At 40.4% G+C, this 24,828-nt stretch overlaps 1 protein-coding gene across 1 annotated transcript in view; it reads right to left on the bottom strand.

Moving 5' to 3' along the window:
- Positions 1-524: 524 nt before the first annotated feature.
- Positions 525-24,828, bottom strand: part of gas7a (growth arrest-specific 7a) — a 40,894-nt gene continuing 16,590 nt past the window's right edge. The window contains exons 6-14 of the mRNA XM_072369167.1: positions 20,321-20,410; positions 17,956-18,071; positions 14,007-14,081; positions 11,000-11,078; positions 9,262-9,393; positions 6,779-6,902; positions 5,432-5,511; positions 5,062-5,160; positions 525-2,297 (exon numbers count right to left, since the gene is read on the bottom strand). Coding sequence (XP_072225268.1) covers positions 2,184-2,297; positions 5,062-5,160; positions 5,432-5,511; positions 6,779-6,902; positions 9,262-9,393; positions 11,000-11,078; positions 14,007-14,081; positions 17,956-18,071; positions 20,321-20,410 — 909 coding nt within the window. The 3' untranslated portion in view covers positions 525-2,183. The remainder of the gene's footprint in view (positions 2,298-5,061; positions 5,161-5,431; positions 5,512-6,778; positions 6,903-9,261; positions 9,394-10,999; positions 11,079-14,006; positions 14,082-17,955; positions 18,072-20,320; positions 20,411-24,828) is intronic.

The raw sequence follows: 24,828 nt of genomic DNA, 5'->3' as shown, positions 1-24,828 counted from the left end.
AACCTCTTCTGAATTACCAGATAAAAACTGGATTCTTTATTTAGTTTAGGTCAGTTATTTCTTTCTTTAGAATCACATCATTCATTTATTCATCAGTTTATTAACTTATCTTCAAAGTCACTAAATTGATTTGTACATTCTTCTTTTCACTACAAACATTGAACCAGTTTGTGTCTATTCTATCACAAAAATATGTTAATTAATGTCTGTTTTGACTGCAGGATCCATTATAAACTGATGTTTTAATATCAAGAGAATTTAGGGGCACTTTTGGTTCAACAGATTTTGGCATTCATGAATAAATGAGAGATTTCAGCATTTATAAGATTATATGTGCTGATGTATTCCAAATGCTTCCTTCTAAAGAAGTAAATAATATTAAGTGTATTGCTGTTTTGGAGCACATGCAAATTGAATTTGTTGACTTGTATAAGGTATTAAATTTCATTTTTAAATTGGACATCCTACAGATGTAACTGAAATCCCAACTTCCCAGTACGGTTACATAATGACACAATGGGACATTCAATTTTCAGAGAGATTTATTTTGGACACTGCATTCCTCAGTACAGTCTGGACAGAGGTCACGTATGATCAAACATCCTTAAAACATCGGATTTAATGGAAACGTTCACCACACGGGGGTAGTTAACTCAACCGTTACGTCATCGTGAATTCAAGAACATTTATTAAGAACATAATGACACTTGTGCACAACACTGACACATTAAAACCTCTACAACAGATACACTATTAGTTTGGGCTGAAAGCAAAAGATGTCCTGCAGTTTACTGATGACTTTTAATTATGTACCACAAAACAAAAAAAATGATAAACATCTCTCTCTTTTCTTTTTAGACGTAATATTTTGTGCCTCGCAGTTCGATTTGTTAATCATTTGTCCTTTTGAAAACTTAAAGAGAGCTGCAGGTGAAAGGTAATGATGCAAATGAATCTGGAACAAACGTACCACAAGTTTAATGTAAAGACGACAGACGGACACACACATGTAAACACGGACAAAAACTGTACATGCAGTCTCTGATCAAATGGATTTTATCTGCTTTTGCTCAACCAGATCGACCGAATCCCACAAAGCAGACCTTTGACCTTTCTGTGAACACGAAACTGGTTGGTTTTTGCTTGCCGCTGCATGTCAAGTCTTTTACTGAACACCACCATAAAGATATTCCCTGCACATTGACCAAAAATAAAACAAACAACATTGTACAGTGCAAACATCTGGTCGGCCCTGAACATCTGCGGACCTGTTAAAACATTTGACAGCAAAATACATCGAGCCAGTATGTACAAATGTACACTGATGCAGAGAAGAATATATCAAGAACATTCCAGGTATATAACCGTTAGGCACTAAAAGGTGTTTCAGTGTAACTTGGACCACCTTTTTCCTCCAGACAGATCCAGAAAAGACCCCGGCCTAAATCTGATCGACCACATGTTGGTACTTAAGACGACATAATCAAATTCACCTTCCAAAACTCCACGTGTTTTGAACAATTGAGGTTACTGGATATTAATGCAGTACACTTTTTTATGTGTGTGTGTGTGACAAAGCTCCTAAATTAATTACAAGATACAGATTACCTTGTGCAAATTCAATAAACTACACCAAAACAACCATCATGGTTCCACAAATTGTGCAGCTCTCCGTGTACGATAAAAGCAAGATATTCAAAACATGCATTTCCACCAAAACGAACCAGCAAAATATGAAAATATATCATATTCATTCTAAGATCTCAGTATGCCTCAGTATCTGTATCTAAAATAAAGGTAATATCAATTATCACTTTTTTTTTTTAGTTTACTCATACTGGAAAAGTGTTTCTTGAAGCTAAAGAATTTAAAATACATGTTTTTTTTTATCTTTTCAACTTTACAACAAGTAAACAGCAGAGTATGTTAAATGGCATTCAGTAAGCTAATGTTGATTATGATAGGGTTAAATTTAGAAGGAACATGCTGGTACTTTGATCCATTTCTGGTTCCTGGACTGCGTTGAACCTTTTACTCCTCGTGGTTCCAGTGAGAGAGGATGAGCAGACCTCAGGAGTCTGAACATGCACCGTCCGCAGATCAGTGTAAGCAGAAATGTTCTGGGACTCTGTGGACGCATCATAATACTGAAAACAGGATGGCTGATCCCAGGTCAGGACGGTTTATATGTCCATGTCCACAGGTCGAACCTCACTGGTTTTGTTCTCTTTCACCCACAGCTCTCTGTCTTTGGCTGGATCCACGTTCTGCAGCAGCTGGTCCACCGGCTCCACCATCTGGAAATACATGAACAACAATACGGCCCCATTAAATTCCAGCATTTAAGTGATGTTATTCAGGCCAGACACATGAGTAAAGAAGGAGTCAAGGGTAAAGTATTCCTCCTCTGCACTGATGGTGCTGCTCCGCCCTCCTGTGAACCTATAACCTCCAGTCCGTAGCTCTTCAAAGCACCACCAGCACCGTCAGATAGCAGGATCTAGCACCGAGTATGTTGTGGAGTTTAGCAATGATGCCCAGTAGCTAATTGTTAAAGTAGACTGGGTCTCTGAATCTAAATAAGAGGCGATATGTGTGTGGCTACAGACAGCGTTGCAGTGAAAAAGTCAGTCAAAGTACTTTTAATAAAAGTGTGAATCCATCAAAGCACAAACGTCACTGTTCCAGGAGCTCCACATTTACAATTTAATCACAACGTTTCCTCCTCAGCTTAACAAAGCACAATGTTACTGCAGAGCGCAAAGCCAGCAGAGATATAATTAAAACAGTGGAGAGAGAGCAGCAAATAAACAGTAGAGACTCTCACTGTGAGCTGAAATTAAACAAGTGCGAATATAATATGAGAATTTGGCATCAGCTCCAACGTACAACTTGACAGGATTGGTTTCTTAGGTTTTCATATGTATGAATTTCTGACAGTTTGAATCAGTGATTTTTACACTACCGTTGGTGCACTTCAGATGGAGATAGTCAGTCATGGGGCTAACGCTTAGAAACCTCAATTAGTAAGAGCCAAGAAAGTCCAAATGTGAAAGGAGTTACTAAAATTTTAACATTGCATCTATTAACCCAAAGTGTTGGCCAGAAGAGACGAAACAGAGAGAGGTCAGAGAGCAGCAAACCGACAGTAGAGACTCTCACTCTAAAATTTAAAAAAGTGCACATATCATATGAGCATTTAGCCCAGATGTTGGCCACGATTACAGTATCCCTTCCAGGTGTTAAAAATGTGAAAATCCCTCACCAGAGCATGTGTTTCCTTTGTTTCTGAGCTACCATAGGAACAATATAGCTGATTTTCTAGAGGAAAACAGCACTGTTTGTACATGCAAATGTCTCAAGATAAAGAAAACGTGTTTATCTTAATTTTAATCTAGAAAGGACATTTTGTAGATATTCAACACAAACACTGCACACCTCAACATTCACAGCCGGCTTTGGCTAAAACTAGAACCTTTACTTGTCTACTTTAAACAGCCTTACTTAACTATCAAGTTTCATATAAAAGACATCTATAAAATGTCTTGTACATTGCTCAGTGTGTATCATATCTTTGGAATTGATCTTGACAGCTGGCACACAGAGGAGCACCATGTTATGCCACATCCCTACAAAGCTGACAGAAAACATCTCATCAGATTCGCAGGGTTTACTCTGCACCTCTAAATTGAACCGAGCACCAGCGACTCTTTCTCCGAGGCACCGAGTGATCACAGAGTGTTGATGGAAGGCTGTTAAAACATCGACGCTCTCCTCAGGGCTCAGTTGAAGTGGCACGCAAGTCAAAGTGGCTGTAATGACTGTCAATTCGAATGATTTATGAAAACCAGCCATCATTCAGGCTGATTAAAGCGGTGTTTGGTTTGTAAAACAACTAACTTTTAACTTTTTAACTTTAAATGCAAATAAACAAAAAGGTTAACCGTGATGACAAGTGAAACTAGAGGAATAAATAGTTTGAATAAAGGTTTTGGGGGCTGTACTGAGGAGAAACTCATCTTAATAAAACCTTTAGAAGGGATTTAACCAGTTCTTTTCAAGAAAATGTGATGATACTATAGAACCAGTTTGATACAGTGGATTTGTTGAACAAATTGAGCTTTTAAAACAAGATAACTATAAATCTGTCTCACAGTCTCACAGTCATGTTCTGCCTTATTGGTTCGTTGACACAAAATCATTTTTAGAAATTGCTTTTTTGACTCCTGTGATTTGATTTCTTTTTTCCCTTCATGGACCTGAACAGGATAAAGTGGGTCTTTTAAGGCTTTTTTTCTATCCCTCCCTAAAAAAAACAGCAGAGACTGAAAGAAAACGAATAACCAAAACTACAATCATCCAAAAAAGATGACTAAATGACTGCAAACAGACATAAATGGATAAAAATAGATAAAAACATTAAAGATACAAATATGCACACAGCTACAGAGACAGAATAGTTGCATAGAGGCATTAACAACCACAAAGAGACAGAAAACAGCAACAAAAAGACTAAAACAACAGCAAAAAAGCATAAAATGGAAGGTTGCAAAATAGCTAAATAGGGGATTAATAACTCCAAAGATTTGGAAAAAGAGAAATAAAATTATAAACAGGCACACAACAAAGTGAAATAGCAACAAAAAAAGACTAAAAACAACACAAGAAGACAAAATAGCTAAACAGAGGCTGTAAAAGCCACAAAGAAAAAGAAAAATACGACACAGGGATGAAAAACAACTCCAAAGAGAATGAACAACAGCAAAAAAAGCTAAAGATGGAAGTTTGCAAATGTTCAAGCAATTATGAAAAGACAAAACAGCTTCTAAGAAACCTTACTGTCTATTAAAAGATGGAAAACAAACACATAACACTAAAGACAACAACAAAGAAATGTGTACAAAGAGATGCAAAAATAATGCAAAAGAAATCCCAAATAGTCCCAGAATCCTAATAAAACAACATGAAATGACCACGAAAGCAACCAACAGAAGAAGAAAAGTCACACATGATCTAAATGTCTGGTTTCATTGAGGAGGCCCATTAACAGCGGAGACTCACACTCTGGTTGAACATGTCGGTTTCATGTCGCAGAGTCGTATACTGACGTAGGTGCTGCTGAATCCACTCAATCCGCTCAACCTCCAGCTTCTCCAGCTCCTGCAGGGGAAGGAACACGACCAGAAAAACATGTACCGTTGTTGTTCAAAAAGCCCCCTGCTGAGTGCCGTATGTTCAATAATAACAGCAAAGTCAGGTTTTAGAGAGCATTAAAATCAGCTGTAATTAATAAGGTTTCAACCATAATCTGCAGCAACTTTCTGAAAGATTTCACGTGAATATTTCATTTCATTGAACATGAAACACGAGATTAACACAGGTTATTTGAAGCGTTAAAGTCAGCACTTTAGTGTTATTATGGAAGCTTTACCATGCTGGTGGTGACCATTTCCTCAAACCACTTGGACTGGGTTTGATTGTAGAGGTCCACGCAGCGCATCAGATCATCGCCTGGAGAAAACACAGCAGATCTGATCATTCTTTCCAGCCACGCATGCTGCTTGCAGTTCCGCGGTGCTGGTCAGCAGGGGGCGCTCAAGGATCACCACTTATCTAATCTGCTGCAGAAACTCAGACAACTCTTTGTTTAACGTGAACATAAAACATATCCATCAGTTTCGTGCTTTATTGGACTGTTAGACAGCATATCAGCGTTAGCTTTGAAGCAGTACATGTGAAACTAAAGCTGAAGAAACATTTAATAAAAGCACGTAACTCACTGCAATGAATATTTGTAACTTCTCCTGTGAAAACATATTGTTTAAACACACACGTCAGTTTATTTGGTGCCATTTGGTGATTATAAATGCTATGTTTTTCACAGATTCTGGCACTATTTCCTTTTATTTTCTTTTAAAAAGTCAGAGTTTCACCACTTATCTCTGTTTAAAAGAGCAGTTTGAGGTTTCTTTAACACTACAGACGACTTCCTTTAATGGAGTTTTCTCACTCTGGTGTGCTTTTACTTTAATCTTTTAAGTTTAATCACACAGAACCATGACAATACATTCTTAAAGCCTCTCCATGTGGTTAAGGATTTACGATCTCTCTTAAAATCCGAATTGGATGCACTCTCCTCTTTCACTGTTTCACTGCTGGCTAAACTCTGCAGATGCACATGTCCTGAAACAGATACTGAGGCTTAATGAAATTCATTCAGTGCAGGTAAAACACATCCTCGTACCTGCCAGCGACTCGTTCTGACATATTGCCCAACCTGGAGGCAGCAGCAACGCGGAGCTGACCTCATTTAACTCTGCTTCATGACCGCTATTGATTAGTCCTGTGGACTGTGACTAATCTACTGAGAGCAGCAGAGAAAGATGAGTTCCTGCAGAGTTCGTCCTGTTCTGTAACGGAGAAAGACTGCACCAGGAGCGCTCTGATGAAAATATCAAACACAACCTGGGTCGGACAGGATTTCCTTCTTTTACTGAGCTTCTCATTTTAGTTTTTACACATTCATTAAAAACACGGAGAGCCAAATTATGATAATCGTGCACCCACACAGTCACCAGGACATCACATTGAATATGAAACCTTCATTCTGCAGACAGATATGGACAACAATTTGTTGTCAACATGCTTATTTAGCTTAATGTCAAGCAATTTCTCAGACTTTTGACATTATTAACCTCAATTTTCAGTTGTTTCCTGCAGCAGGATCCGACTATTTAAAAACTTTCCTGAGATTGGCGGCACACAAGCGACCTCTGACCTGCTTGCGTGGATTTCCGCCGGGCCTTCTTTATGTCCTCCTCCGTCTTGTTGCTGAGTTTGATCTCCAGCTGCTGGGTCTTCACCTCCAGATCCTTCTGCCGGTCTGCCAGAGCTTTACGGGACTGCGTCGAACACACAAACACATTGAACACACATTACAGAAGCCATGAGCCACTCTTTGTAATCCTCAGATTTACTGTACCTATGTCTGTTATAATCATTACAGCCTGTTCACGTTGACGACTGACATCTGTGCTGCAATGCTGGTCTCATCCTTTAATCTGTTTTTTAATCCATATCATTGAGTCTTTTCTCTTCTTCTGTGCAGAGGCGCCTCTCCAAGGTTATATGCTGTAATAGTGTTCAAAATAAACATACTGTATGTGTTTCTTTTACTCACTGAAAGCTCATTTTTCAGTGCAAATGTAAAGTCGGGCTCATTTGTGCTGAGGAGCCAAGGATTTTCTACTCTCACAGCATGTTGTAAGTGCCAGCTGATTTGTTTTGGATCGCTTTTAATGAGACGTGCGTGAAAAGAACGGACATCCTCATTCAGTTGGTTGTAAGGTTTAATAAAAAGAAATATATAGTCCTTACCAGGTCTCAAATTGAGGTAAAAACATCCTCAAATGACCAACGAGACACGACATATTAGAACTAAAGCATATTGCAGAAGAAAAGAAAAACTCTCTCCAGCGTTGCTTCAGCTCATTGAGGTTTGCAGCATTGGTTTCTGCACAGCTCTCTTAAGGTCCCACCACAGCATTTCAGTCAGGCTGAGGTCTGGACTCTGACTGGACCATTGCAGCACCTTGATTCTTTTCTTTTTCACACATTCTGCTGTAGATCTGCTGCTGTGTTTGGGATCATTGTCCTGTTGATGAGCCAGTTTCAGCCCAGCTTTAGCTGTGGGACAGATGGCCTCACATCTGACTCTAGAATACTTTGGTATCCAGAGGAGTTCATGGTGGACTCAATGACTGCAAGGTGCCCAGGTCCTGTGGCTGCAGAACCAGCCCAGATCATCAGCCCTCCTCCACCGTGCTTGACAGCTGGTATGAGGTGTTTGTGCTGATATGCTGTGTTTGGTTTCCTCCAAACGTGCTGCTGTGCATTATGACCAAACATCTCCACTTTGCTCTGGTCTGTCCAAAGGACATTGTTCCAGAAGTCTTGAGCTTTGTTCAGATGCAGCTTTGCAAACCTAAGCTGTGCTGCCATGTTCTTTTTAGAGAGAAGAGGCTTTCTCCTGCAGCCCTTCCAAACAAGCCATCCTTGTTCAGTCTTTTTCTAACTGTGCTGTCATGACCTTTGCCATGACCTGGAACACCTCTGACTGTGGCCTCATTGAATTTAGGGCGTTTCCAACTCATCACGACTACGGTCACACCTACATTTATTCCACTTGTGATTTGATCACTTTGGATGCACGTCAGCAGGACTTAACAGCCCCACAGTTACAGACTGGTTTAGTTAACAGAGAATCTTTACTTTGAGCTTAGCATCAGCACAATTATGAAAGCTTTTTATGATTTATTGTATCTGTTATTGTTTTATGTTTCATACATTTCATATCAAATGGATGTTACCCTATAGAAGGTAATTAAAGTTAAAATGAACTGCACAGTGGTGTGGTTGTTCGCGATTGTCACCTCAAAGTAAGAGAGTTCCAGGTTGAGATTCCAGCCTTTCTGTGATGGAGTTTGCTTGTTCTACCTGTTCATATGTGGGTTTTTTCCGGGTACTCCGGCTTCCTCCCACAGTCCGGTACATGCATGCATGTTAAGTTAGACCAGCGTACCCTCTCTCTCGCCCAATGCAACCCTACATTTGGATTAAGTGGGTTTAGAAAACGGATGGATAGATGCTTTGTGGGAATGAGCACGTGCACTGCAGCAGAAGAAGTGGTGAAATACTGAACTAAGTGTGCCTTTTATTCTTCCCTTTACAGGTGTAGTTGAGATAATAAGGCACAAGCAAAAACTCTCAAAACAATGAGCACAAGGATGCCTTTTGGCCATTTCTAAACGTGGGAAATGAAGTATTTATATCTGATAGAATCTAAAAACAGCTGAACATAGAGTATTTATTTACCAGCAACATTTCTTTTCATAAAAAGAACTCTGTGGATGTCAAATGTTGGTGTTGAAGAAGCTTGTGACTTTGCATCTGCTTGATGGGAATACAGCATTCACATATGCAGCCACCCACCACGACATGTTACTGAAATAAGAGTGAAAAATAAAACTGACAGAGAGGACAGAGGCGGCATCCATTCATGAACTGATCCAGCAGGTGGGAGGCAGCAACAGAACACTGGGCCTACATGGACGGAGCGGAGGAGTTCCTGAAATTCTTCTTATTATGTCACCTCTCTGATGTAAACAGGCCCTTGTGTGTGTGTTGTGCAGTGTTATCACTGGGCTCAGGTTTGGGAATTTCTACACATTTGAGCTCTCTGCTGCCATGCGAGCGTCGTACCTTCTCCACGCTGGCGTAACGGCTCGCCAGCTGCTTCCTGAGGTCAGCGATGTGGTGGTCGTACTTCTTCAGGTCCTTCTTGAAGTTGTCGCCTCTGAATGTCAGCAAAGGTTTCTCCACCTCAGAGTGCAGCTGCGGACACAAACCACCAAGCCGTTGGTTAAGTTAAGCGTGGTGTCGGAAACCGCTTTTCTTTGAGGTGTAAGAAGAAAAGAAAGAAGCGTTTTTGCGTCCTGAACAGAGCTCTCTTCAGGTCTGGGCATAAACAAAAAACAACATGATTTAAATTGAATATTTCTTTTACATCCTGTCAATATTCCCACACTGCAGCTGTCAGGCTTTCTGCAGATATATCTGTGATGATGTGTTTCTAATTTCCGGTAAATTGAAATCTTCATGTAGTTTATTAGCAAGAAAACAGGGACGAGTTGATTTTGCAGCTTTAACATTTTGTAAACAATAAATAAGATTTCTGAAGTTTAAAGAAGTTTTCTGTTGACAAAGTGTCCTGCTCCAGTGTTTACGTACTGTTTACCAACTCAGCTCCTCATCTTACTGTTTACTCCCGTTTCATTGCCATTATTTCTTTATTAGTTTTGTGCTAATGCCTCGGTTTAAAATCATTGCACATTGGAAAGTGGAGCTAAATGGTTTTTTATTGCTAATAGGCCTGTTTTCTGTTGTGCAGATGCATCATCATGAGGGAAAACAATAACATTTTTAGTCTCTGCTCCTCTTTTCCTTTCCATTGGAGAGAAAACAGTTCTTTAATGACACTTTAATAAACACAAGATGCCCGTCAGCAGGGTTGGTTTTCATCGCAGAATGCTTATCGTGCTAATGCCAAAGCTGGAGTGTACTTTATTAAAACTCAGAGCAAAGGGAGCTACAGTTTCTGTAGGGTTGATTAATCCTCTCATTCACCTCGTAATCGTGGATTACCTCAACCTATAATTCAGTGGCACAGAGCCACAGTGGAGCAGGCCTGTGGTGCCCTGAGTGGGGGCTCGTCAGAACATGTAGCTAATTAATTAGACAACAGAAGGCTATGAAAAGCTCTGAGGCTGCTTCTGCTTTTGAAGCCAGTGCATGCTTTCTGCATCACTGGTAATTGGACTGGGGAAGGGTCATTTTCCTCGGTCAGCACAGAGAACGTGAAGGTAAACAAGGCCCATCACCTTAGGATGTGGTCGGATTGAGTATCTGTTCTTCCAGCAGGCTGAAAACATTAAACACTTGAACTGAAGGTGCAGAAAACTGCAAACCAAAGGCTATGACACAGGGATGAGAAAAGTCTCGACTGATGCAAAGAAAGTCATTTCAACGTCTATGTTCTCTCCGCATTGAGAGGAGCCAGTTGAGGCGGTTCGGGCACCTGATCAGGATGCCTCCTGGTCGCCTTCCTTTGGAGACGTACCAGGCAGACCAACTGGGACAAGGTCCCAAGATCGACCCAGGACTCACTGGAGAGATTATGTCTCTCCATTGGCCTGGGAAAGGCTCGGGGTCACCCAGGAAGAGCTGGAGGAAGTAGCGGGGGGCAGGGATGTCTGGGCATCTCTAGTCTCCGTATTGCCACTGTGAGCTCATGTGGACTCAGTGGTTAAGAAGACGGATGGATGGATGTTCTCACAATATGATTAGTCACTTTGTCTTTCAGATGAGTGTTGAGCACTGAGACTGAATCGTAGTTAATAAACTAAATCGATTAGTTGACTCTTGTTTTAAAAGTAGATACCTTGTTGGAGAACTTGAGGTGAACTTCAGCTTCATCATGGAGGCTCTTCTTCAGCTGAGTCCAGGCCTCTCCGAGGGTCCTGGGAAAACAGCAAAACTTGTAAGATTGTAAGAACTCAGAGAGCAGGTTTGGCATTGAAACTGAAATCGATTCAGGAACTGAAAAAATAAAATGTACATAACATCAGAGCTTCTTATCTCTGCTTTGATTTTCCACAAAGCCGCTTGAATCTGAAAGGAACGTAGTTCTGCCTCCAAAACTTCTCCCATCAAAAAGCTCAAACTTCTTTAAGAAATAACAAGTAAATAAATAATCTCCCAACAAACATGAAGCTGTAATTGGCTATTTTCACTCCTTGTAATCAATGTTTTAGTGGTTCATTTGAAAATAACTCCATCTCTAAGCAGGTATTAGCCATGAAAGGGAGGTAAGCTGTAATTATCTAATTATTCAGTCAAATGGATTAAATCTCAACACGGACCTTTTTCAGAACAGAAATTTATATTTCTTGATGGTTTGCCGTTGTGTGTGTAATTTTGGCATTAAGTAGTGAGTGTACAGAGCATTTTGTCTGTTAACTAACAAGCCAACTGGACAACTTCCTACACCTGGACAGTCTCAGCATCTCGGAAAAAGAAAACATTATGTGGTACATGTGACAGAAGCTATTTTCCCTCACGTTCCTAAACATGAAGGCAGAGTAATCTATCATTAATAGAAAGCTGAGGGTTTAACCTATCAAATGGTTTTATGTTGGGTTGACAGGATAGCAGATGCAAACAGAGGACACAGCAAAGTGAAATCCAATGGCCGAGGTTTATGAAACAAAACGGGGGCCAAAACCAGCAATTCAGTGTGTGGGAGAAGCTCAACAGATGAGGGCGAAGGCAGAAGGAACAAATGAAACATGCACTGATAATATGGGTATTTCAAGAATCTCTTAGAATAAATAATGCAAAGGATCAAGGCTGGAAAGGCACCAAGAACAGAAAATCAGAAAGAATGCAAAGATTTCAGGGCGTGGATGGTGGGAATAGAACGGTGATCAACAAAACAGGTGAGAAGCAAAGAAGCAGAGACTAAATCAATTTAGATCTTAAACAAAACTGAATCCGAAAGGTTTCTTTTTTTATTTATCTGGTTATTGCTTGAAGTTTCACCAGAAACTGAGAAATAAAAGGTTTGTTAGGATTTGTGGACTTTGGCTTTGTTTTCCATGTGTTTGTTTCTCTGTGTCTTGTTTCTATTCAGTTCTTCTTGTCTGTCATTGGTTGTCATCAGGATTTATTCTGCTTGTATTTCTTTAGATTTCATTTGTCTTTTTGTTCGTAGTTTACTCCCTGATTGTGCTCTGTTCTTGTTCTTTTGTTTGAGCTTAGTTTGTGTTCTTGAGTTTTAGTTTTTTTTTTTGATGGTGGTTTATAGTTTTGTTTTTGTTATTATTACTTTGGTCAGTTAGTCTTCTCTTATCTCAGTTTTGTTTCATTTTCTTATCCATAGTTTTCCTGAGTTCCTCCTGTCTGATAATTAGCTCCACTGCCACACCTGTTCACTATCCTCAGCTGCAATCACTCACTACTCAGTTCCCTCTCACAACATTTGTCAGATCTTTGTCATTAAAACCTCAGGTTCAGGTTTATGATTTGTTACAGTTCTGGTCAGTTTATAGCTTCAACTTCAAGTTTAATTTCTTGGTGTTCTGGCTTGGTTGCCCTTTCTGTTTGAGTTTTAAACAAATCAGTTCAAGTTTCCTACAACCTCCTGCTTTTGCCTTTGTCTGTATTTAGGTCCACATCTCTCCATTATCCACCAAATTATAACAACGTTTTTGTGCAAAGTTTAAAGAATTATAAAACCAACAATTTTAGGGATCTTTTTAAAACAAAACATTGATTTATCAAGGCTTTAACTTGACTAATAAGCTTCTCCACATTGTCCCTAAAGACTGCTTTTCATGTAACTGCCCTAAATTCATCTGCACTGGGTTAAAGGTTTGCTGTAAATTTTGAATTAACCGGTTTAGCCCTTTTACAGCAGCATGAACACTGGACACAAAAAAAGACTTATTTTTGTCACACTTGTCCTCAATAGGACAAGGTCCCTGTAAATAGATAATACACATAATAAATGTGTTCTGAGTTTGTCAGTCATCTCCTTGTGAACTCCAGCTGGCAACTTATGTAACTGCAGTTAAAGGAGTACATGAGGAGCCCTCTAGCATCTTCAACTCTGGGCTCTTCACAAAATAAACCCAGCTCTCTTTCATCTTATCGTGCCAAGAAAATTTAAATAAGAAGCCATAGTTGTCCTGGTAGCGCTGGCATCTAAGGAGGAAGTGTTTGCATGAAAAAGGCAACTAATTAGTGAGAAATTAGATGCATAGCTAGCAAGCTAGGTTAGCAAGAAAAGGCAAATGTATAAACACTATTTAACAGGTGATTCAAAAGTTCTTTATGGGAAAGATAATAAGCGTTAAAACAAAGTGCAGCAACAAGAAAACATGCAATAAAAAAGACTATTGCTTAAAAAAAACTTGCTAACTAGTTAGCAAACTATTAGCCACTGATGCTAAAAAGACACAATTGTGTCATTTATTCAAGATTTCTGGACAGCCCAAAAGATCTTGAACAAAAAAATGATGGAAAAATAATTAAATTCTGTAACTCCACAATTCAGTGCAACATAGTTGTCAGTATTTTCACCTGTTTCCAACATTTATTTCCAAACACAGATATGTTTTACAGCAAATTCGACTTTCTGGCTGATATACTTGAGTGAATGCCTTTTTCTTTCTGTCATTTTTCTGACTGGCAAACATGATAATTGAAGTAGCTTTTGAAAGAGCAAAACACAGACAAAGAATTCTGGGAATAAGTCTGTTTTACAAAGGCCTATCTTTAGTTGGAGCTATTGTAATTACTGCCACTGTACGGTTCTGCTGAGGGAACTTTTGAGCTGCACTAGCTGATTCATCCCTCAGCTTTCAGCTTCTGTTTACAGCACTCACCCTTCCTCTTGTGCTGCCAGGGGGCTCAGAGACAGCTTGGAGAGGTTCTTGGCATATTCCTCCTCAATCTTTATCCTGAAACACAAAGATGTGAAGCAGCAGCTGTCTGGCTGAAGGAAGGACAGTACCTGCTTTGGTAAAATGGAAAGAATGCAGGCTTTGAATAAGATACTTCTCAGACAACAAACCTGACTCTGGTGAACTGCAAATTATAAAATCCAAATGGTTTTTATATCTATTCAGTTAATAAACAATACTTTTGTGCTCCTGCTGTATTTTACAGAGCAGGTCATTTTCAGAGTGGCTGTTCATATCCTTATCTACATTTTAAAGACAGAAATTAGCTCATATTCAGCCAGGGTAGCCATGTTTGTGCCCTGTGTGACATTCACTTCCTCTCCCGGCCTCACATTTACCGTCCACACCTGAGTAAATCTGTCACCTAATGAAGGTCACAGGACTCTTTGACTTAATGTTCAGATTCTCATGGGCACCAAGCAGCTTGGCGAAAAACAGCAGCAAAGATCAGCACTGAATAGAACTCTGCTTTTCAGGAGTTGTGAAAGTTTATTCAAAGGCTATACTTCATGAACTCCCCACAACTCAGAGCGGGATGTGAATAGAGCGCTCTGTTTTTCTTTTCTAAAGTGGCGCCAATTAGTTTATAAAACGATGCGTGAGATCGGATGTTAAAGTTCATTAGTAGTGCTTTTGGGATCCCGATCTGGATTCTTTGCTGAGATCTATAGCTCTTTGATTGCAGGATGCAAGGAGAGAGGGCAATACCCTTTTGAACCGGAGTATCTGGGTTTCCATTGCAGTATTTGATTTGCATTTTGAAGATGTGAAAAAGAATAGGAAATCGTAAAAAATCTGAAAAAATACTACACTCGCTTGGGGGGATTTTTTTTGTCTGCTTTTTGAAGAAGATTTAAAACGTATTTGTGGGAATGGACACAAGTTTGGCAGATGATCTGACCTGGCAATGATTCACCAGCTGTTTCGGGTCTGAACTGGAATTCAATAAACTTCTGACTGACTGGCGTCCTCCCAGATTGAAATAATTCCTAAAGAAGAGCTCTCACTATTTTCCTCTTGTGGATATTCAGGGCAGTTTTTTGTTTTTTTAAATATTTCTACTCAAGGTTTTCCTCCAGTTAGGGCAACTTCTTCTACTGAATTATTGCACTCGCAGCGTCGCCCATACTGCTACACACCGAGGTGTGTCTGATCAAAATATTGCTTCAGATGTGCACCACAGCCTATTCTGCAGGAAGGAACTTTGGAGATGATGCTGAAGCACAGCAGAGAGGGAGGGAGAGGTGCCTGCAAGTTAAGCTCATTCAAATATTCAAGTCGACCTTCCTCTCAATGAAATGGAAAGCACAAAATAGAATCCATTTGTTTTGCATTTGTTTTGAACTTTTAACAAGATGTTTTTCAGCCCCTTTTTTCTTAATTTTAGTTGCATTTGAACTGCATCTTTAACAAGATTGAATCTATAATTCTTCTTCTTCCATCTTCAACTTCAAAATGCTGACACATTTTAGCTCAACCCAAGTGTTTGCACTTGTTTCCTTATTTGAGAAGTTGTTTACTCATCATGAAACACAACTGGTCAGCCTTTTATGAGAGGACTTTCGCTGTTTGGAGCCTTTATTATTTAGTAAGTTTTGCATCTGAGATGAAAATGCTTCTGATGACGTGCTCAGATTTGATCTGCTTGATCCAACTGATCTGTCTCCAGAAGCTGTTGCAGAGCTCCATGCACAGCTCCTCTACAAACCTGCTCAGAATAATAATCGCTGAGTTCTCAGGTTTCCCACCATCAGGATACTACTTAGCCAGGCATGTTGTGCTGGAAACTGGAGGCAAAATAAAATCTAAAGTATAACGATCAAAGCAACGCATCTGCTTGTGTTTTATTTTTCTTTTATCCAATCTAAAAGCAGTGCATAAATATTCCTTCTTTATCCTAAATTATTTATCCTCAATGTTGATAATGACGATAGAGAGAGCAAACCCAATTCGAACACAGATAAAGTGAATTAATTGATTTTTCTTACCACAAAAATACTGAATTTAAAAGCAGACTGCACCAAATCATTTTATACTGTTTAGCAATATTTATACTCTAAAGAGTTACTATTTTTTCCAGTTTATTTAGCAAATAAACATGACATCATCTGACAACTCGCAGCAACATTGTAACTGGTCACGAATGAAATTTAAGGTGTTTGTAAAACAAATCAATGATGCTTTGTTAATGTTTAGTGACTGATTATGTTCTAGCAATCATACACCCATTCTAAGCTCAGAGTAGCTCATTTTTCCACCCTGTGCATTTATCTATTATAGTTTATGCTGATAAAGAAAAATAAAATTAAACTCCAGTTGCAATTTGTCCGTTTTTATAACATTCTGAGGAACAAACCCTGGTGTTACAAACATAAACAAAGGTAAAAACAAGTAAAAACTAAACTGAAATCTATTTTCACTAGTAAGCTAAATCTTTAAAACTTGCCTAAAATTAACCATTTAATTTAGGGGTAATTTTATTAAACAGCCAGTCACTTTAGTTTTTTTTAGCAAATGCTAAAAAAGGCTATAAAGTATGAGGCAGAAAAAGAGTTCTAAGCAGCTTTAAAGTGAATATTTGGTCTGAGCTCCTTTATTCTCCAGCACAGCCTGAACCCTCTGAGATGAGCTTTCTGTCATTTCTTTAAGGAGTCTTCAGGAATAGTTCTCCAGGCTTCTTGAAGGACATCCCAAAGCTCTTCTTTGGATGTGGGCTGCCTTTTGTTCCGTTCTCTGTCAGATGATCCCACACTGCTTCAATAATGTTGAGGTCCGGGCTCTGGGGAGGATTCATCCCTCCATAAGACCTGTTGCCACTGATTTTCAGTCCACTTCTTGTGTCATTTGGCACAGCTCAGCCTTTTCTCCCTGTTTCCCTTCCTTAAGAATGGCTTCTTGACAGCCACCCTTCCATGGAGCCCATTTCTGATGAGGCTTGGGCCAACAGTAGATGGATCAGCTGATAGTCCAGATGCATCTCTCAGGTCCTGTCAGGTCTTTGCTGGATTTTTTCCTCTTTCTTAAGGACTTGATCACTTTCAGATCCTGTTCATCTGCTGTAGATAGTTTTTTAGGCCTGACACTTCTTCTTTTGTCCTCCACTTGTCCAGTTTCCTCAAATGTTTTAAGGACACACTGCACACCATGCTGAGATATGCCAAGTTTTCAGCTAATAGCTCTTTGGGAATCACCTTGTTGCTGCAGAAATCCTATTTTCTGTCTGTCAAACTGTGTTATCATTGCTGCTTTTCATAGATGCAACTAAAGAAATGTTTTTGTGACAGGCTACTAGTAACAAAGTGCCTAAAGATACCATTTACACAACACTGGTACATCCCATCAGTTAGGTACCCTTTATATGCTTGAATTATTCTTATGACAGTGACTTAACAAATAAAAGCACATTCCTCTTGAAAAGACAAATACAAGGATTGGACTGAAAATTAGCAAAAAAGCAGCAAATGTCCAAAGAAAAAGCTTGAAAAACTATTGCTCAAGGCCACTTTAAAAGATTACAAGAAAGTCTGGATGCTTGGAAGCAAAATAAACAGAAATTAGAAGAGAATAAAGATTTTTGCACAGTACTGTTTGTGATGAGTTGGGTTGTAGGTCTCAGGATGGCAGAAAGAAAAATTCAGCCTTCTTTCCTTGATGGAGGAGATAACTGATTGAATAATGAGCTCAATGACCCTATATTTATGAGCTTGCTCCACATAACTAGTTTGTAAAAGAAGTCATTTTCTGCCTCCTGCTTGGGATTTTTTCTTAATCCAGAGCAGCTCTGAGTCTGACACTCTGGTTAGTTAAATAATTAAATCTGCTGGCAACAAACTGAATTTCGTGAGTGGAGCTGTGTCGTTAAAGCGGTTACCTCTCATGGATAAACTCAGCCATCTCTTTCTGCATCCCTTTCCCCTTCAGCTGCTTCTGCAGAAGAACCTCGAAGCCCGCCACAGAGGTGGTGCCCTGCGGGTCTTTCTTGTCGGCCTGAGGAAGAAGACAGAGTTCATGGACAGAGCGTCCACTAATACCTCTTAGCAGTTTACATGTGAGGGCCTGTAGGAGTTTGTGAGAATGAGCTCATGGTGGTGAGTCAGAAAATATATGAATGCATGATTCATACCCGCATGTCAAAGAGGGCATGCGTTGGTGTTTATGCGTCAATCACTGATGGGTGGATGAGTGTTTTTGAGCACATATTGTGTGACGCTCTCTTGTGTCTTGTTTGTAATAAGACAGATTTATGCTGCTTTGGGCTGCAGGTCAGTGCACGGACACAACAAAACATCACAACATGACGCAACAAGATAAACGGGGAGACAAAAAGCAGCACAGGAGCAGCAAACGCATATCAAATTTCTGTCAATTACAAAGGCTGAAGAGCTTTTCAATAGAAATCTAATTTCAAATGGACGTGTATGGAAAAGGAAAATTACACGAGCCACCGGGGAGACATAAAACTGGACAATCACTGTGTTTGCATGTAGCAAAAGTACATTTACAATTTTTTTGTGCACATAATCCAGTATAAACATTTCTCTTTTATCTGCTCTACAGATTTACCAACAAAGACTTGTTCTGAAGGGGATTAGAAGATGTTTGACAGGTAGAAAATCTTAGATTTGTTATAAATTCAGGTAAAAACATGGCTGTGAGGTGAAGTTTGAGTTAAATTTGCAGCAATTCATCTCCAGTTCTGCTATGATGTGGATTTAAATTGGAGAAATTTGAGTTTAGCTGCAGTCATCAGTTAATTGAAGGATTATCTGATCAAAATTAAATTATTTTCAGTGACCTTTCAATCAAAAACAACAATAAATGTGAAGGTTCCAGATTTCGACAGAGAGAGTTTTGGGTGATTTGGTTCTTTTTTTTTAAGAATTATTTTCGGTTCTTTGATAAACTACAAGATTATGGGAAATACTGAAAAACGCAGCACAATAGCTCAATACTTATTCTGATTGACTGTTTCTCTAGAAGCCAAAAATGAATCCCTGTTAACCTGTTCTGTCTGACCTGGCTGTGACAAACTGTGATTAAGTTTGCTTCTTGTAAGCCAAGCTGGGAAAACCTGTAAAACCTGTTCATTCAACTTCGAGTGCGAGAAACAAGTTTTTAGGACTTTGCTTTTTAAAGGTCCAGTATATAAGATGTACTGGCATCTATAATCGAAGCGGAGGAGGAGCAGGCGTCTGCCACATGTCGAAGAATCCTTGGGGAAGGACATGGTGAACCCCATGTTGCCTCCAGCGTTCATCTGCTTGTGAGTGTGTGATAGAGTAAAAGTGGGTAAGTCCTACATTGCATGTCGTGTAAAAGCACTTTGAGTGGCTAACAAGACTAAAAAAGCAATATATAAATGCAGCCCATGTATCGTTTTACAGTCTAGTGCCATAAATTGCTAAATAAAACAACTAAATATCTCTCATATTATCCTCACCCTCCAACTGTGTTTAGGAATAAAACAGAAAAGCCTCTTCTGGAGCTGGCGCTTGGTGTGTCCATTCTGGGCTACTGTAGTGATGTGGCTGAGAAACATAGATTCTGGACTTCTTCTTTTTCTTGGTTTCACCTCTCATCAGAAAAGGCTTCTTCAGCTCCAGACGAGTTGGTGGGAGTATCGGCTGTTTGGTTGTGAAACTGCCTTAGTATGAGCTTTCTTTTAAGTCTCAGACAGGGGCTGGTTCACCACCGAAGACGCCTTTCAGATGAGAGGTGAAACAAAGTCCAGTTGTCCTGTTTTAAGCTATACAAACTGCTCACTTAGAACTTAAACAAGGATTCAACCCTTATAAAACATGGTTATGAATATCTTCTTGCTTTCTGCAGTAGGTCTCATTAAATATACACACTGGAACTCAGGTATGTGTCGAGCTTTAGTCATTTTTCCCCACAGTGCCCCCTGGTGTGCGTATTCCAGCATCTACAGCGTGTTTATATGTGCAGCGACTTGTTTTTAAAAGGTACACGGACAGGTTACTGACCAGAAGTTTAAACTCAACCCAACCTTCCCTTCATTGCAGACTAATGCTGCATTTACACAAACTCAAATAAAGTATTTAGATGGAAGTGTTTTCTCATATTTAAGCTGTAATATTTACATGAGAGGAGGAAGGAAAGGGGTGGTTTCAACTTCCATTAGCCTGGGTTTATTCCCTTATTTGTTGCCAGGACACTTTATTAGGGCAGCCCTCATCATCCCAGTATTTTTGCACTAGTGTTTTTGCAGAACTCACCCAGAAATAATCGCAGTAGCTCCATTCGTCCGGCTTGAGGAGCTGTTGCTCGGGACCTTCTCCAGGCAGGGGGAAAGTCACACAGTTGATCTGATGCAACAAAAGAGGAGAAGATATAAAGATGAATGAGTGAGGTTGGAGGCCTGAGCATCATCTGGATCATTCAGATGGGAGGGAGAAGGTTGGACGTGAGTAAACACACGGATGAGGCAGTGCAGAAGGTGATCTGAGGGGCTTCAGGGATGGGAGAGAAAGCACAGAGACAACACTGTCCACTCAAAAACAAGAAGACAAAGAGAAACCTTTCCCCCTTTTATTTCTCAGATTAAACACACATTACACACTTGAGACGATGTGTTGTTGCAGATAAACACACCCAGCACTCAGCCTGAATACAGACTCCACGCTCCGTGGCGTCTTCAATTACTCCCGTGGCTTCAATTATGTAATGTTCACCATCTGCTAGCCCTCCCTCTTGGCACTGCAAGATACCCTCTGTGCCATGTCAACCGCTGCTGCAAACTGCATGGGCTTCCAGACATAATGCTTCACCCACAAACATACAAACGCTCTGACTCACGGTGTTTACAGCACGAGTTCACCGCTGCGCTGCTGCCACAGCGCCTGACGACAAGCATCCAGCCGCTGTCTCAACTCCGCTGCTTCTCCCACAGTTCAAAATGAAAACAAGCCAGAGATCATTCGAAGCATCTTAACAACGTGATGCATACAGCTGTCTCACAGAATGTCAAAGGTTAATGTACTTTATAGGAAAACTGATTTGTGGAGAATTGGTTTCAGTTTGTGAATCTTTCGAATTGAGTTTTACGTCGAAATCTTACAACAAGGAAGAAAACAGATATAAAACCTGCATAAACAACTAAACCAAGGAGGTATTTGGGCCATTAATGTGTCGCTGCAAAGATTGAGTCTAATCTGAATGTGCTTCTCTGGCCAAGTGAGAAGTGATTCTTACTTGCTCCTCATAAAGTGTTATAGATTTCCCAGTTAAACATCTATTGACTAAACTTCTGTCAGCTTGAGGCCAGCACTTCTACATCCCTGCTTCTAAAATAACAGCACACTCTGTACATTTAAAATGAGCAACCAGAATGATTTACAGACTGCACAACAACAATATTCTAAATGTTCTCCTTTTGATTTTGATGCCGGCAAAGTTTTATTAACCTGTGCATGGGATCAGCTACTCTTTGATTAACATAGTGGGCGACGTGGGGTCCAGCCGAAAAGTCTCCCAAGTTAATAAAACGACCCGCAAGGCTTTTGTGCTTCCTTTATTTTGTCTTTTGTCATCGGAAACACTGGATCAACCCTTCATGACAGACAGTGGATAGTTCTGTCCCACAGTTCCTCGCAAAGACAACGTTCAAAGTTGTATTTAATTTAATTCATCCAGTCATAAAAACTGTCATTTGTGTGGATGAATATGAGGACAGGAGGAAAAATATCTTCTAAACTACCAACCATGATAGTAGAGTTATTTTTACAGTAAATTATACCTCACTATGCTAATGTGTTATATATGATATAGCCTCTGTGTAACAACATGACAAGTCTGCATGAAATAAAGTATCTCGAGCACTTTTTGTAGAATATTTGTGAATCTGTACGCTCAGTGATGCAGATCCACTTGTTGTGTGGTTGTCTTTTCCTTTTTGATAACTCAACTGTACACATGGAGGAATGTTGGTTTCGGCTGTCTTTAGGGATTCAGATTTAGTTTATTTGTTTTTTGAATGGGGTTGTGTGAAATGGCTGTAAGTATTCAGCAGCAGTCAGCGGCCATAGCGCTCTCAGTTTGGAGAATAAATGAGGGATGCTGATGGGAAAGCTAACAGCTACTCAGAATGGGGACAAGACAGCAGTGAATTTTTATTTTTTACACCGCATCACTTCTCTGAACACCTGCTCATTTCTACCTGTGTCTGTCTCTCGTTTGCTGCAGGCTCTGCAGGAAGGGTTCAGCGTTGCTTTGGTCTAAAATCGAGCTGCGTGAAGCTGAGCAAAGCTGCGGTTTTCACTGGTAACTCTCTGTTAATAGCTTCTGCTGCTTTTATGGTTAAATAAAAGAGCTCTTATTGTGCTTCCCGCCACCTGCTTTTGTTATGCAGATCATTTCATATAATGTGATGTTACAAGCTAATTAGCTCTCACACAACCTGTGTTTAAATCGTGGATCTTCTTTGTGACTGGCCATTTATTGTATTTAGAGAGCCAAAAGGGCCCTTTCGTACTGCACAGACATGATAATATTGTGCAGCAGCTCTGGCAGGGTTTTGCCTCCTCTGACGTGCATGTTTGCAGATAACTCTTGCTTTGAGCAGTGTTTAACATGAAAAGTTATCTCTGTCACAGCAACACTTCATCTGAACAAGCCCAAAAACTGACCTCAAAGACAGATGAGAAATACTTTTTCTTTGTTACGTAACCATCAACATCAAGAGGCAAAATTGCAAACTGTGAGTGAAGCTCACCGATAGCGAACAAGCAACAATGAGCATAAACAACACATGCATTAACTCGGAGTAATCTCAAGGAGCAGCGTTGTGATTTACTCTGTGTCTCGACCAGTCACTTTGTTCATTTTCTGCCTCACAGATCACACTGATTGTCATGGGCACCGAATTTTCTATTACGCTGGCTCCACATTTATCATGAGCGTTGTTTATCTGCCTCTCACATCCTGCTCAAAATGAGACCATTCATCTAAAGGGAGCCTTGTCTGGCTAACTTACTCCTCCTTTATGGCTGCTTAGTGAGGTGCTCCAGGGTTGGGAATTAAATATTAATACAGATTACCTTTGTGACACAGCATGTAATAAATCTCTCTCGGAGGGATCTGAGGCCATTCTGGGGGATGTTTGAAGTCCAGGCCATCAGACTCTGGATGCTGCAGCGGCTTTGAATGTTTGAATTTGGCTCAAAACAAAGCTGAGGGCAACAAATAAGATTTGTTGAGTGAATGAGGACATTTTGTCATCACTCAGCTGTAAAAAAACAAAACCTCCCCCCTAATGAGGGTGTGGATATAGGCTGCAGGCAGAGCTTGTTTCATTTGTATACATTTATTTTGCTCCTTTTGTTTTGTTGATGAGCAAAAAAAAACAGTGCTGATACAGTCGGTGAACAAAGCCCGTGAGAGATGGTTTGACAGTCAAACAACCAACATCCATTTGTGGGCAGCATATTTCAGCAGATGAGGCTGTAGGCTGCTCTGCCTCTCCCCCTCCTCCCCTTCTTCATACTACAGCTTTCTATAACAGAATAATCACATACTTCCTCCCTGTTCTCACTTCATTCTTTCCTTTACGGACCAATCAAAACTCCCGCCAACAAAGCCGGATCACACGGCAACAAGTCGAGCCACTCGTGAGCGAATATTCGATTAAAAACGGCAGCGGTGAAATTTGATCGGTTTGGTCACGCGCTCGCTGAAGGTGAAAACAAGGTTGTACAGCAGCTGCTTCCCTCTGATGTGTGAAGAATCGGCATCCTGGAAGGGTCCATTTTGCCAACAGTCATGGATGTGTGCATCTCCATGACAACTGTGGAGGGGTTGTGTAATGTGAGGTGCACCGCGGTGAACAAAAAGACGCCTCTGAGGGCCGACATCACCGATTCAGTCATGTCACCTGTCTCTTTTTTTAATATTCAGCTGCTGGAGAAATCTTTGATGTGTGTCTGTTTTTGTTTCTGTTGCTGAAACACAAAACTTCTCTGCAATCAAGTTTTCAAATTGAAAAATAAATAGAAATTCCTCAGCTGCACATCAGACTTCAGTGGATACGAGAGAAGCTAAAGCACAACAATGGATCTGTGAGCGGTGAAACCCTTCAAAGGCCAAGCAAAAACAAAGAGACAATCTCTTTTTTTGGCCCGAACAGCATGTTTTCAGTGAATAACTGAATGGCTCTCCCCCTTCTCCAGTGGCTGCGTTTTCCATTGCAACACCCGTTAATCAGTGCTATTGCCTTTGTCACCATGGAAACTGGACTTGCTGCATCTCTCATAGGTCTGGTGGGGTTGTTCACAATAGCCAGACTGATGGCTCCCGTGGATGCAGCAGGTCATCGAGCCCACAGAGAGCAAGACACAAACCCCCCTCTGTCTGCCTTCCCCAACACCAGCACACCTCCACCCCCACCCCACCCACAGCCATCATTATGGACAGAGAGATTACATAACCACAGCCACCATCTAGGCATCTTGACATAACGCTACAGTTTACTTCCCAGAAACAAAGCAAAGAGCGTATTCTTCCTCCTGCTACAGGAGCAATTTCAGATCTACTCCAGTCTCAAATCCTGTGTGACCTGCACTGCCCCAGCAGATTTCCCTGTGAGGTGGATGCTGTTCCACGCTGAACAACAACTGGATGACAGAAACATTCAGAGATTACTCCATCTGACAGACAGACGATTCTAAAAATACCAACAGGAGTCTGCAGGCTTCTCAAGCAGCTCCTCGCTTTTCACTCACTTGAAAGA

This window comes from Leuresthes tenuis, unplaced genomic scaffold (genome assembly GCF_036924035.1).
Source record: "Leuresthes tenuis unplaced genomic scaffold, fLeuTen1.0.hap1 SCAF_17, whole genome shotgun sequence".
Classification (NCBI taxonomy): Eukaryota; Metazoa; Chordata; class Actinopteri; order Atheriniformes; family Atherinopsidae; genus Leuresthes; species Leuresthes tenuis.
Note: the sequence above shows the minus strand (reverse complement) of the source record. Positions and strands in the feature narration are given on the sequence as shown.